Source organism: Rhagoletis zephyria, unplaced genomic scaffold (assembly GCF_001687245.7).
Source record: "Rhagoletis zephyria isolate East Lansing unplaced genomic scaffold, Rhagoletis_zephyria_1.1 Rzeph_scaffold_01606, whole genome shotgun sequence".
NCBI lineage: Eukaryota > Metazoa > Arthropoda > Insecta > Diptera > Tephritidae > Rhagoletis > Rhagoletis zephyria.
Window position 1 is genome coordinate 71,752 of NW_016158690.1, and position 11,693 is coordinate 83,444.

The 11,693-nt window shown below is 35.3% G+C and overlaps 2 protein-coding genes across 5 annotated transcripts; both read left to right on the top strand.

Moving 5' to 3' along the window:
- The first annotated feature begins 3,549 nt into the window (after positions 1 to 3,549).
- On the top strand, positions 3,550 to 5,346 carry LOC108364610 (zinc finger protein 177-like). Of its 3 annotated transcripts, XM_017618353.1 has the most exons (4): positions 3,550 to 3,837; positions 3,903 to 4,278; positions 4,336 to 4,861; positions 5,121 to 5,335. In XM_017618353.1, exons 2-4 carry the CDS (start codon positions 3,907 to 3,909, stop codon positions 5,300 to 5,302), a joined length of 1,080 nt encoding a protein of 359 aa, XP_017473842.1. In that variant the 5' UTR covers positions 3,550 to 3,837; positions 3,903 to 3,906; the 3' UTR covers positions 5,303 to 5,335. The 3 variants fall into 3 exon arrangements, with proteins under 3 accessions (XP_017473842.1, XP_017473843.1, XP_017473844.1); XM_017618354.1 differs by having other exon boundaries at positions 3,550 to 4,278; positions 5,121 to 5,346; XM_017618355.1 differs by having other exon boundaries at positions 3,551 to 3,837; positions 4,336 to 5,311.
- Positions 5,347 to 7,064: 1,718 nt separating this feature from the next.
- Positions 7,065 to 8,502, top strand: LOC108364619 (gastrula zinc finger protein XlCGF7.1-like). 2 transcript variants are annotated; one of them, XM_017618367.1, is made up of 2 exons: positions 7,065 to 7,444; positions 7,750 to 8,502. In XM_017618367.1, exons 1-2 carry the CDS (start codon positions 7,211 to 7,213, stop codon positions 8,416 to 8,418), a joined length of 903 nt encoding a protein of 300 aa, XP_017473856.1. In that variant the 5' UTR covers positions 7,065 to 7,210; the 3' UTR covers positions 8,419 to 8,502. The 2 variants fall into 2 exon arrangements, with proteins under 2 accessions (XP_017473856.1, XP_017473857.1); XM_017618368.1 differs by having other exon boundaries at positions 7,069 to 7,432.
- The last annotated feature ends 3,191 nt before the right edge of the window (positions 8,503 to 11,693 follow it).

Consider the following 11,693-nt stretch of genomic DNA (forward strand, 5'->3'; position numbering starts at 1 on the left):
CTGAATTGGCGCTGAAGTCAAAATATAAAGTATATTCGACGTAAAATACATGTTTTATTTGCGTTAAAAATTCATTTAAAAGCAATATTAACAAAAATATAACGATGGAAATTTATGTCACGTGACGCCCCGTCACGTCACGTTTCACACTTGGGGTTGTTAAAGAAAATTGAAACAATTTGCATTAATTCAAAAAAATCTAAAAACAACTAGAATAGCTCCAAATCATATTAAAATAAGTTTCATGAAAATAGCCATCCACAATTCACAGAGTTTTGCGATTTTGTAAGAAAAGAAAAAATCGACATTTTTTGTCACGTAACGACCCTCTCTTTAAATACTTATATTTCAGGACCAAGCAGTTCGATTGATTTCATTTTTCGGTTAGCTAATTATGTGCTATACAATGGCCCAAAAAAGTTAAAGAAAACAAATGGTATTCCTTTTTTGTATCACATTGAAACGTACGACTGTCACGTACGCGACGTATGGAAATACCCATATGTATGTATGTATGTATATCCACCCACTGTGATCCCGCGTCATGGCATCATGGCCAAATTACAATTCAAGTCAAAGTCAAACAATTAAACTGCCATACATTTTTAAATAATTAGATTTTTAACTACAATAAATGCATTTTTCGTTTACTTGGCTCAAATAAATAAACTCCACAGTTCCAATTGGGACCCAACACCATACCATAACAAAACGACATACATATGTATGTACTGACGCGAAAATCGCTTAAATGTATATATCACAAGCGAAAAACATTAATTAGCCTCAGCATAAAGCCACTTAAAGAATAATTAATTTTTGGTTACAAATCAGTAATACTACGAAATACTATTTTTGGTTATGTAATCTTCTTCGATGTTAAAAAAGTATAAACTTCATATGTTTTATAATATATGTCCGATCATTATTACGGTTAATTTTCCTGTTAAATTTAGTTTTAGTTGAGTTTGGTATCAGCTCGATTAAATATAAGTGAATCTAAGTCCCACTTTATTGCTCTATAATATTACACAATATATGTATACTCCATTATATCAGTAATAATAAAACTAATAAAATAAAAATAAAAAAAAATAAAACTGTTTTTATACCTATGTAGGTGGGATTCCAGAAATTTCAAACGCGTAAAATCTCTAAATGAATAACATATGTGCCTAAAAATATGCAATACGAAATTGGTTCAGTATAAATCCTTACCATAAGATAATGCATAATGTGACCAACCGTACTTCTTTCGGAAGTACAGTACTTATTTTTGAGCCGTTGTACTTTGTACTTCGAAGTACAGTCAAATATACTTCTTGCAATATTTTGTACTACCTTTTAAGTTGAGTTTCGAAAAATTCTAAAAGGTTAGTCATCTCAGTTAAAAATGGTACTCGTAGATCAACACATAGCTGACAAATTGACATTTAGCTGACAAATTTCATTGTAAGGGCCTGTGCCAATCGGTAACTTTTTTCTCCGTGGTGCGACGGGGTGAAAACATTTGCTACGGTGTAGTACAATTAAATTGAATTTTGCTGTGCCGAATGCAAAGTAAAATTTTGACAGTTGAAAAACCAAACAAACGCTCGTGCGAAAGTTAATTTATATTCTTATAACTCCAGTCCACATACATATCGCGAACTTTCTTCAAAGGTGAACTAATTTAATATTTAACTTATCTTGTCAATTTCACTGAATTACGTTTTTCCAAAAGTATTTTCAAAAGTATTTTCGACAGTAGACTTTCTTAGACCGCTTTAATTTAACACCAGAATTGTAATATTTAAAATATTACTCAAATATTCCCGGTAGCAAACTTTCCTAACCGTCTTTATTTTGATACCCATATTGCAATATTTAATTTATCTTAATTAAAACAAACAAAAGTTTGCAAACAGGTGGCAACGTTCCCAAAAAAAATTTCGGCCGTGACCCTTTTGAAACTTCTTTATTTTGACAGCCATATTGCAATATTTAATGTATCAATTTTAGCAAAACTCTAATTTTCAAACAGGTGGCAACTCTAGCAGTGGCCACATTGCGTGTTTGTCACTGACACGGTTTATGTCAAAAATTTTGAAGTGAAACTACCTTCTAAAAATTATTGTATCATGGGTATTTCCATGGAAGCGTTGAATATTTTTAGATAGAAAGTAAGCGTGGCGATTTATGAACCACCGTCGAAGCAATGAAAGTAATTTCCCCTTAGTACAATTATATTAAATTCATTTTATTATATATTATATTTAATTCAATTATATTATTATTAGGGAAATGTTTAGTTATTGGCCCACAGTTTTGGGGGTGGCCTCCTAAACGTCTCCCATTCCCACTTTACGACATTACAGCTGAAAAGTTGGTAGATCTACCAATAAAGTGGTGAAGTCCATGCACCGGGTCAGCCATTTTTTGTAGGGCTAGTAGAAAAAAGTCGAAAAGTCATCGAGTGGGAGTCTATTCTTGTCGTTTTGAGGCAGCTGACCTCGATTCCAAAAAATCGAGTTTTTTCAGCAAAAAACCGATTTTTGACTAATGTCTGAGTCGACATTTCCATTCCGAACGAAGTGAATTAAACTGGCTACACACGACGAACATCTGCGCGCACATATGCGCCAACATGCTCGCTGTCGTTTGCTACAGACGGCGAGCGGCTCATAAGTGATTTTGTACTCAAAGCGTAAACATGGAAAGACGGGGATGATGCAATTGCAATGCTTTTAACTTAACTTTTTTATGTATGTGTTACTTAAATTTATTTATACTTTACTTGTATGTACGTACATACATATACTTATAGTAATTTAGCCTCATTTATCAAAAATTCAATTAAATAACATGGCTTGGATGCATTTATCCGCCGATGTGCACACTTCAAGCATCAACACAAAATGAGGTTGTTGTTTTTGTTTCCAATGCGATGCTCGCATACCCAATAATGATAGAATACAAGATTGCGCCCAAGGCGAATTAATATAAGGTGATAGCAGGAGTACAAAAACAAAAATTTACATGTATTTTGTTTTTGCTTTGGCGGCATAAACTGTCAAAATCTGTAAGAGTGTGTGTAGAAATTCAAACAAAATTTTTCAATTTGATATCAGAAGCCGTGCGGCGAAACACATACACAAAATCAGCTGAGCTAGTAACACCACCTTATATAAATTCGCCTTGATTGCGCCGTCCTGGGCGTTGACATTTGTGTACCACAAGTAAACAAAGAATAGAGCGAAAAGAAGAACGAGTTGAAACTGCCAAAGCAGTTCAACTTATAGGATTATCTGCTTGATAAAGTTATCGGTTTAGATGAATACCACTAATAATAATTGTTGATAATGTAATTTTTTAATCGGTTGTTTCATTCATACACATAGTTTCTTTCCGTTTCATTCACATGGCGGCAAAAAATTACGTCGGAGCGAAAAAGAATACTTGTTTATTCGTTCGTTCATGAAATAATGCTGCCAAAATTTGTTCTCCTTGAACCAATACTGCAAAAGTCAAAAGCGCTAGGAAAGAGAATACGCTATCAATAAACGATAGTGGCGATAGTACTAAAACTATCAATAGTTATTTCAAGTTACCAGACTATCGATACTATCGATAGTATCGTCGATAGTTTGACAGCTCTACTTCGCAGACATCGATGCATCATTCGCAACTCTATTTCCAAAACAATTTACTGCCGCAATTACCATAAACAAATAACACAGTTTCTTAAATATATAAATGTAAATTTATAAGACTTGGCGAAATTATTTTAGAATTGGAGTTGGCGCTGTAGCCTGAGAGCTGGCCAAATAAATCTTCTGCCTGTCATACAGCTCAGAAGTAACTTAAACCCCTAAAAAAATAAACAATTTATCGCACATTAAAAAAAAATGTTTATACCTTAGATATATGGCAGCTACTACAGTGCAAAAGTTTCATTGTGGCGAAGTATTCGTTTCCGCCAATCTTTGCGTGACCGTTGAGTGTAAGTGGTGCAATGAAAAATTTGGTGTCTATAGTAAATTTTTGGATCATATATTTGGAGAACACTTCGATGATTGGAATTCAGCAGAAGAAACAAAGCGCCAACTTCCAAATAAAGTGGAAACTGTTACCGACGAGGATTTTACTGAGTCTCCCAATGAAATTCAATATATAGAAATTGAACCCATTAGTTTGAACGAATATTCTTTCGAAGGTGACGAACAAGAGGAGGATTTCATAACAGAAAAGCTAGCGCCAATGGATGATGACGCGATAAATGTTTCAGAAAATATAACCGTAAGCTCATTTGATTATCAATGATCCATGTACATACATCGTATACTATTTTTCCAGGAGGAGCAAGAGGAGAAGCGTACTCCTAAAACTTCGCAACCCACTTGGCGACCGGTGCGAGTATTTGCGACTTATAAAAATTCGACAGCCATCGCGGACAAACGAAAATATAAATGTAAAATATGCGGCTTCGCTGTAACTGACATTCACAACTTACGCGGCCATGAGAAACGACACAGTAATATAAAGCCTTACACTTGCCTAAAATGTGACAAAGCATTCTATACGCGCACGGAATTGAACACGCATACTAGACGGCACAATGGCGAAAAGCCTTTTGTCTGTTCATATTGCGGTAAAAGTTTTATAACCGCTGCAATATTAACTAGACATGAAAAACGGCATCTTGGCAAGAGGGAACATAAATGTGATCAATGTGAGAAGAGCTTCTTTGATGGTTTTCAGCTTCGAGATCACGCTGTTGTGCATACCCAGGAACGTAATTATGAGTGCGAGACATGCAAAGCCAAGTTTACTCGCAAAAAAACGCTCAAGACACATATGAAATTGCATGAAAATGCGTTAGGCTATCAATGTATCATCTGCCATATGCGTTTCAACCAGCGACCTACGTTGCTTTGGCATGTGAAGACTAAACATAGCGTACTGCGGTCAGATGCAGAAAGCAAAGACTCAATTACGGCTACTGATTCTATCGGAGAATCTAACGAGTCAAATTAATTTGTAATTGCATACGTATTTTTGTTGTATTAAAATAATTCAACACAAATAAAACGGGTCTTTAAATCAAAGGCTTTGTTCCGTGTTGCGTGAAACTGCGTTAGGCTATGAATGTATCATCTGCCATATGCGTTTCAACCAGCGACCTACGTTGCTTTGGCATGTGAAGACTAAACATAGCGTACTGCGTGCAGATACAAAAAGCAAAGACTCAATTACAGCTACAGAGAATCTTACGATCAAATTAATTTGTAATTGCATGCGTATTTTTGTTGCATTAAAATAATTCCACACAATAAAACGAGTCTTTGTTCGACATGCTTCGCGACCTTGGTCCTGCAAAAATATTAAAGCTGGGTTATGCAAGACTTAGTCTTGACTTGCCTTACCTAGAAACTTAGGTCAGATTTTCGAAATTAAAAATGGCGGCTCCTATATGCTGACCAAATTTTATAATTTTTTTCATTTTCAGCGTAAACTCATATAAACAGGAAGTTTTCGAGGGCGATGATTTCGAATCTGATATCAGATTTTATTAATTCAAAATGGCGGATCCAATATGGCAGGCGAATTTTATAATTTTTTTCTTATTCACCAAAAACTTATATAAGAGGGCTTTTCGAATTCGATGATTTAAAATCTGAGGTGGGATTTTTGAAATTGAAAATGGCGGATCCAATATGGCGTTATCGGAAAAAAATTTTAGCTTAAACTTTTTTTAGCTTTTGCATTTTTCACCTACGTACTTGCAATTTCCTTTATGTAGTTGTTATATTCTTCGGATGTACTCCCTCTAATAATAGGTTCATTCCTTATTTTTTGGACTAAAATCTGAAAAGTGTCAAAATGCCAGAGCGTAAGCAAAATGCGCTTACCAAAAGAGAATAACAGGAAAAGTAAAGGAACGCAAAAAACCAAATTTTTAGTCCAAAGAATGGCAACAACAAAGCTAACGTCAAATAAGTAGTCTGTTCCAATAGCAGTCCGGTTTACAGGATTTAGTCAGAACTTACAGGAAGTCACTCCTATTGACATAAAACCTGTAAGCGGGAACACATTTGAGAGACTAACTGAGCAAATGTTCCCAGTCAGAAGTTACAGGATTTAGTCCGAAGTTTTTTTTCCTGTAAGTTCATGAAAAGTGTCAACCGATCAGCTGATTTACATGTGCAAACAAAAACAGAAAGCAGTGAAAGCAAAGAACCTTATAAGTATGTTCCTTTGAACTTCGGACTAAAACCTGTGGAACTGTCAAACTACAATTTTACTCCCTCAAATAAGAGTAAAAGGAGAACAGATGCAGAAGTGCATAGGAACGCAAAAAGCACTATTTCCTATAAAAACGTCAGTCGGTTTGTTTACATGTCATTTGTACAACACTGATTTAGCTGAAATATCCTTAGGCTGAAAATAGCCTTAGGCTGTGTGCGAGTTTACCTAAATTTTAGTACCTAAACTAATATTCCACTGGGGATTTCCAGCACTGCTACAATTTAGGAAAACAGCTGCTAAAACTGTGCGAGTTCATGTTACTTTTAATAAATACATATATCTATAAAATAAATAATTTTGCGGCAGCTTTGGGACTATTTAACAATATAATAAATTTGCAACAGAAAAGGGCAATGTTCCATTCTGAAATCTGTCAAACGAAAACAAGTTTTCGCTGAAAACCACTTGAAAACTCACGTTCCACTCAATCCAATCGGTGTCTGCACTAGTTTTTTTTTTTTGATTATTTATCGAAGTGGAAGTCATATTTTATCATCTTTAATACGCCATTTCGGATTTATTGTTCTAACGACAGATAAATTAATATTTCATATCAATAATTGCATTAAAAACGATATTTCTTGCCCGCGCTTGATTAAAAAGGAAAAATATTTCACATAATTTTATTTATTTGCAACAGCTGACGAGCGACGCACGCGAAAATTTGAGAGTTGGCCATCTTTTTGCTCCGTGTTGTCGAATTTTGGCTGCATTTGAGTTCATGTATTCATAGTCAGCTGTTGAAGCGACGCCAACGCCAACGCAACGCCGAAGTTCTATGTGGAGGGCCTTTATCTGGCATCAGCTTAAATGTTTTCGATAATGAAAAACCATCGATTCTATCGATAATGCCATCGATAGTTTTCCAGAACTATTTATTCGGGAACTTTGATCCGGACGAGTAACAAATAATTATTTTCCAATGGACCACGTATCTGGAGAACACTTCGAGTATTTAAATAGACCAAAAAAAACTAAGCGCCAGCATCATAAGCAAGTGGCAACTGTTACTGAGGAGGAATTCACTGAGTCTCCCAGAGGTATTGAATACATAGAAATTGAGCCCATTAGTTGGAACGAATATTCCTTGAAAGGTGAGGAACAAGAGGATTTGATAACAGACGATGACGCGGTGAATGTTACAGTAAGTATAACCGTAAGCACATTGATTACAGTAATACATTTCGCACATTTGCTGCAGAGTCAATCCAAAAAATCAAAAGGTCAAGGAAAACCATGATTTAATAATTTTATTATTATTGAATCATGAAGGAAAACGGCTTTAAAGTTTAGAATTTACATACATATTTCACAGCAACGAAATTTTTGCACAACATGGAGCAACGGGTAGCGGACATTTCTGCATATTTAACTGGATTTTGAGTTATGACACTTGCAGGAAATGTGCGGTATATATGTACATTATATACACGATTCTTGCATCATATACTATCTTTCAAGGATGAACAAAAGGAGGAGCCCACTCCTAAAACTTCGCAAACTTCTCGGCGCAAGTTGCGAGCTTTAGCGACTTATAAAAACTCGACAGCCATCGAGGGAAAACGAAAATATAAATGTAGAATATGCGAGTACGCTGCAAATGACATTAGTAACTTGCGAGGCCATGAGAAACGACACAGTAATATAAAGCCTTACGGGTGCCTAAAATGTGACAAAGCATTTTATACGCGCACAGATTTGAACAACCATACCAGACGGCACAATGGAGAAAAGCCTTTTATCTGTTGTTATTGCGGCAATAGATTTGTAACCGCTGGAATATTAAATAAGCATGAAAAATGGCATCTTGGCAAGAGGGAACATAAATGTGATCAATGTGAGAAGCGCTTCTTTCACGCATCTCACCTGCGAAATCACACGGTTGTGCACACCCAGGAACGCAATTATGAATGCGAGACATGTCAAGCCAAGTTCACCCTCAAGAGATCGCTCGAGCTACATATGAAATTACATGAAAATGCGTTAGCTTATGAATGTATCATCTGCCATACGCGTTTCAACCAGCGATGTACGTTGCGTTCGCATATGAAGACTAAACATAAAGTACTGCGTGCGGATGCCGAAAGCAAAAACTCTGTTACAGATATTGATTCTATCGGAGAAGCTTGAAAGTCAAATTAATTAGTAATTAGTAAGCATTTATGGTAGCCTTGATTAAAGATTGTCGTATGTTTTTCGACAAGTTTTTGGAAATCTCTAGTGAACTTTGGAATGCAGTTTCTCAGACACGCGAAGATAAATATTCTCCAGAGAATCGGTGAGAGTGTTATAGTTATTAGGTCCCAAAATTCTTCAATTATTTCATTTTTATTGTTATATAATTTTGAGCTTATGAAGCATGATTCAAAAATAATTATTTAATTATTGAATCATGCTTATGAAGGTTTCTTTAGAAAATTTTGTCATATGCGAATATCGGTTCGTAATTGGGGCGCCAATCACGAATGAGAGAGCGAATTACGAATGGGAGAGCGAATCACTTGCATCGTTTAGACTGCGTTTTGTCGACGCGATTTTTCACTTTCCCTTTTGGTGTTGCCTATTTCATTAACACCCGATTTACATGATTCAAGTACTTGAAAGCAATTCTTGCTCATTCTCTTTTGTGTTTTCTATTTGCTTTTACACGTTTCAATTCTGTTGAATTCAAGTTTTTGGTTCTTTAAATGGGAAGCAACGAAAATGCCAAAAGCAAAGCAAGAAAGTTGAAACGACTTGACGGTACAGACGCATGTGTACTCGTCCCTTTTCTTCTCACCCCCTCTCTTCCACATGCGAGCAGAATTGAATTCAATACTTGAACTGTGTAAAAGCAGTCTTACACACGACGATTTTTGTGTATGCAATTGTTGTTGTCAGCTGTGAACCGCTAACTCAATTTACACAGACGAACGAGAGCACAAAGCGTGTTGCTCGAGCACGAGCAACTCGGTGCCCCTCTCCTTTCCTCGTCACGCTCTCTCCCACAAACGTCGAGTTGCGGCAACAAAAATCGCCGTGTGTAAATGAGCACTTAACATTTACTGTGGGGAAGAAAAAGATTTTGGTTTTGTTTTTTTCGTAGTAAAACTGTAAACAAAGGATGAAAGAAATGTCAATTAACGGGCGGTGCGAACAGTTGACAGCCCACAATCCCAAAACTCGTTTTCAAAGTGTTTTCGTTGTCGGTCCGACATGGTATTAGGTTATATTTCAAATGTAAATATAAACAGTGCTTAAGAGGATGATTTGATGAGAAATAATTAGTCAAATGAACATATGGATGAACAATTTAAGTCCAGTGTATATTTTTTTTTTATTTTTATGACGGTGGGAAATATTCCCAATCAAAAAGAAAATTGCGCGTCAGAAAATGTAAAAATGGCGTAAGTTGCAAGTCTTTACTAGTTGTGCGTTAAATAACTTTTTCTGATAATTTTCTCTTCCTCTCAATTGCGTTGCAAGTACCACTGGAAAAGATTTTGAAAGTACCTAATGTCAAATGGTTGACAACCATGGTGAAACGAACACGATCCAGAAAATAAAGGTCGCGCCATTCGCGGACCGCTAACCCTCTCTTCGTCGATTTGACAGCATCCACCCAATCGCTGACGTCATAATATACTTTTGTTTACATTCACTGTTGCCAACTTGATGCTTTTCGCACCAAATTTAGTGGGTATTCAAAACGCGAAAATTTGTGAGTTTTGTGCTTGGTGCGTTTTTGGTGCTTTTGTTTTTAGTTTGAAGACTTCAAATTAAAAAATCTTGAAAAAATTGAAGCAGAAATGTGAAGTGATAGCTGAGTTTGTTTTTTGCTTGCGTAACAGCTCAACCTAATATTAGGTTCGTTCGCGTAGCTGTTAATTGTTCATGTTTAACCAAAACTTACAAGTTTTTGCGTTCGCGTACGCNTAGTTGCGTTCGCGTAGCTGTTAATTGTTCATGTTTAACCAAAACTTACAAGTTTTTGCGTTTGCGTACGCAAAAAACTTGCAAAGTAGGGGAAATTTAGAGAGCAAAGTGACATTACATTTTGAGGGGAGCTGATGGTTTCTGCTGGAAAAATTTTTGCCAACAGCAATTTGCCAACAGGAAAACAGCTGATCAAAAACAGCTGGTTGGCATTTACGCAAATCACAAGGTGCAATCCCGTATTCCTCGGACTCGGACTACACCTTTTCCAAGAGTACTTCAGAAAGCGTCAAATGTATTTCAGAAACTGTAAAATGTACTTCAGAATAGTCAATTGTACTTCAGGAAACGTAAAATGTACTTCAAAATGGTCAATTGTACTTCAGAAACCGTAAAATGTATTTCAGAACAGTCAACTGTACTTCAGAATAGTCAATTGTACTTCAGAAACCGTAAAATGTTCTTCAGAATAGTCAATTGTACTTCGGAAACCGTAAAATGTACTTCAGAATAGTCAATTGTACTTCAGAAACCGTAAATTGTACTTCAGAAACCGTAAATTGTACTTCAGAAATCGTAAAATGTACTTCAGAAGACGAAAATTCGTACACATTGTAATTATTTAAATAGTATATATATTATAGTGATTTTAAATATATTTACTTTTTAATATATTTACAAACTGCTTCTATGGACTTGTAATTTGGAAAATATATTAAAAAAAATAAACATTTAAAAATACTATTTTANGTTTCTGAAGTACAATTGACTATTCTGAAATACTTTTTACAGTTTCTGAAGTACAATTGACTATTCTGAAGAAAACTTTACAGTTTCTGAAATACTTTTTACGGTTTCTGAAGTACAATTGACTATCCTGAATTACATTTTACTTTTTCTGAAGTACAATTTACTATTCTGAAGTACATTTTACTATTTCTGAAGTACAAATGAGTATTCTGAAGAGCATTTGATGCTTTCTGAAGTACTCTTGGAAAAAGTGTAGTAAAACTGTCAAAAAATAAAAATTCGCTCAGAGCGAGAGAGTTAAACTATGTTCACATATCAATATTATCTCAATCAAAGCTCGTTTTTTAATCACCCCGTTTACACAGGAAAATCTCAGATTATTAGCCGTCAAATTTGTTGTGCTTGTTATTCTCACATCTCAAGGAAAATTTATGTTTCTTCTCTGTGCCACCGTGATCACGCTTTTCTGCAATAATAAGCAATATAAATATATTTTAACTTAACATTTTATTAAAAATACCTTTACAAACCTCTTCTACTTGCTAGCGTACATTTTTGTTTACTTTTACATTTGGCATTTCTCCTCTCTTTCGCAAAAACAATCGATAAAACTAGGATGGACACCGAAAAGTTATCGGTTAAATCTGAGATTATTTTATAATTACAGATTAACAAGGGACGAATTTTATATGGCTAATCTCTTGTTATAATTACAGATTAGGGTGTTAAGCTCGAAAATG

Bases quoted from the DNA above. Each gene is read 5' to 3' on its own strand.
- LOC108364610 (XM_017618354.1), top strand. From the start codon at position 3,907: ATGGCAGCTACTACAGTGCAAAAGTTTCATTGTGGCGAAGTATTCGTT. The intron at 4,279-4,335 runs GTAAGCTCATTT...CTATTTTTCCAG, and splicing joins ATGTTTCAGAAAATATAACC to GAGGAGCAAGAGGAGAAGCG. The intron at 4,862-5,120 runs GCTATCAATGTA...AAACTGCGTTAG, and splicing joins ATTGCATGAAAATGCGTTAG to GCTATGAATGTATCATCTGC.
- LOC108364619 (XM_017618367.1), top strand. From the start codon at position 7,211: ATGGACCACGTATCTGGAGAACACTTCGAGTATTTAAATAGACCAAAA. The intron at 7,445-7,749 runs GTAAGCACATTG...CTATCTTTCAAG, and splicing joins ATGTTACAGTAAGTATAACC to GATGAACAAAAGGAGGAGCC.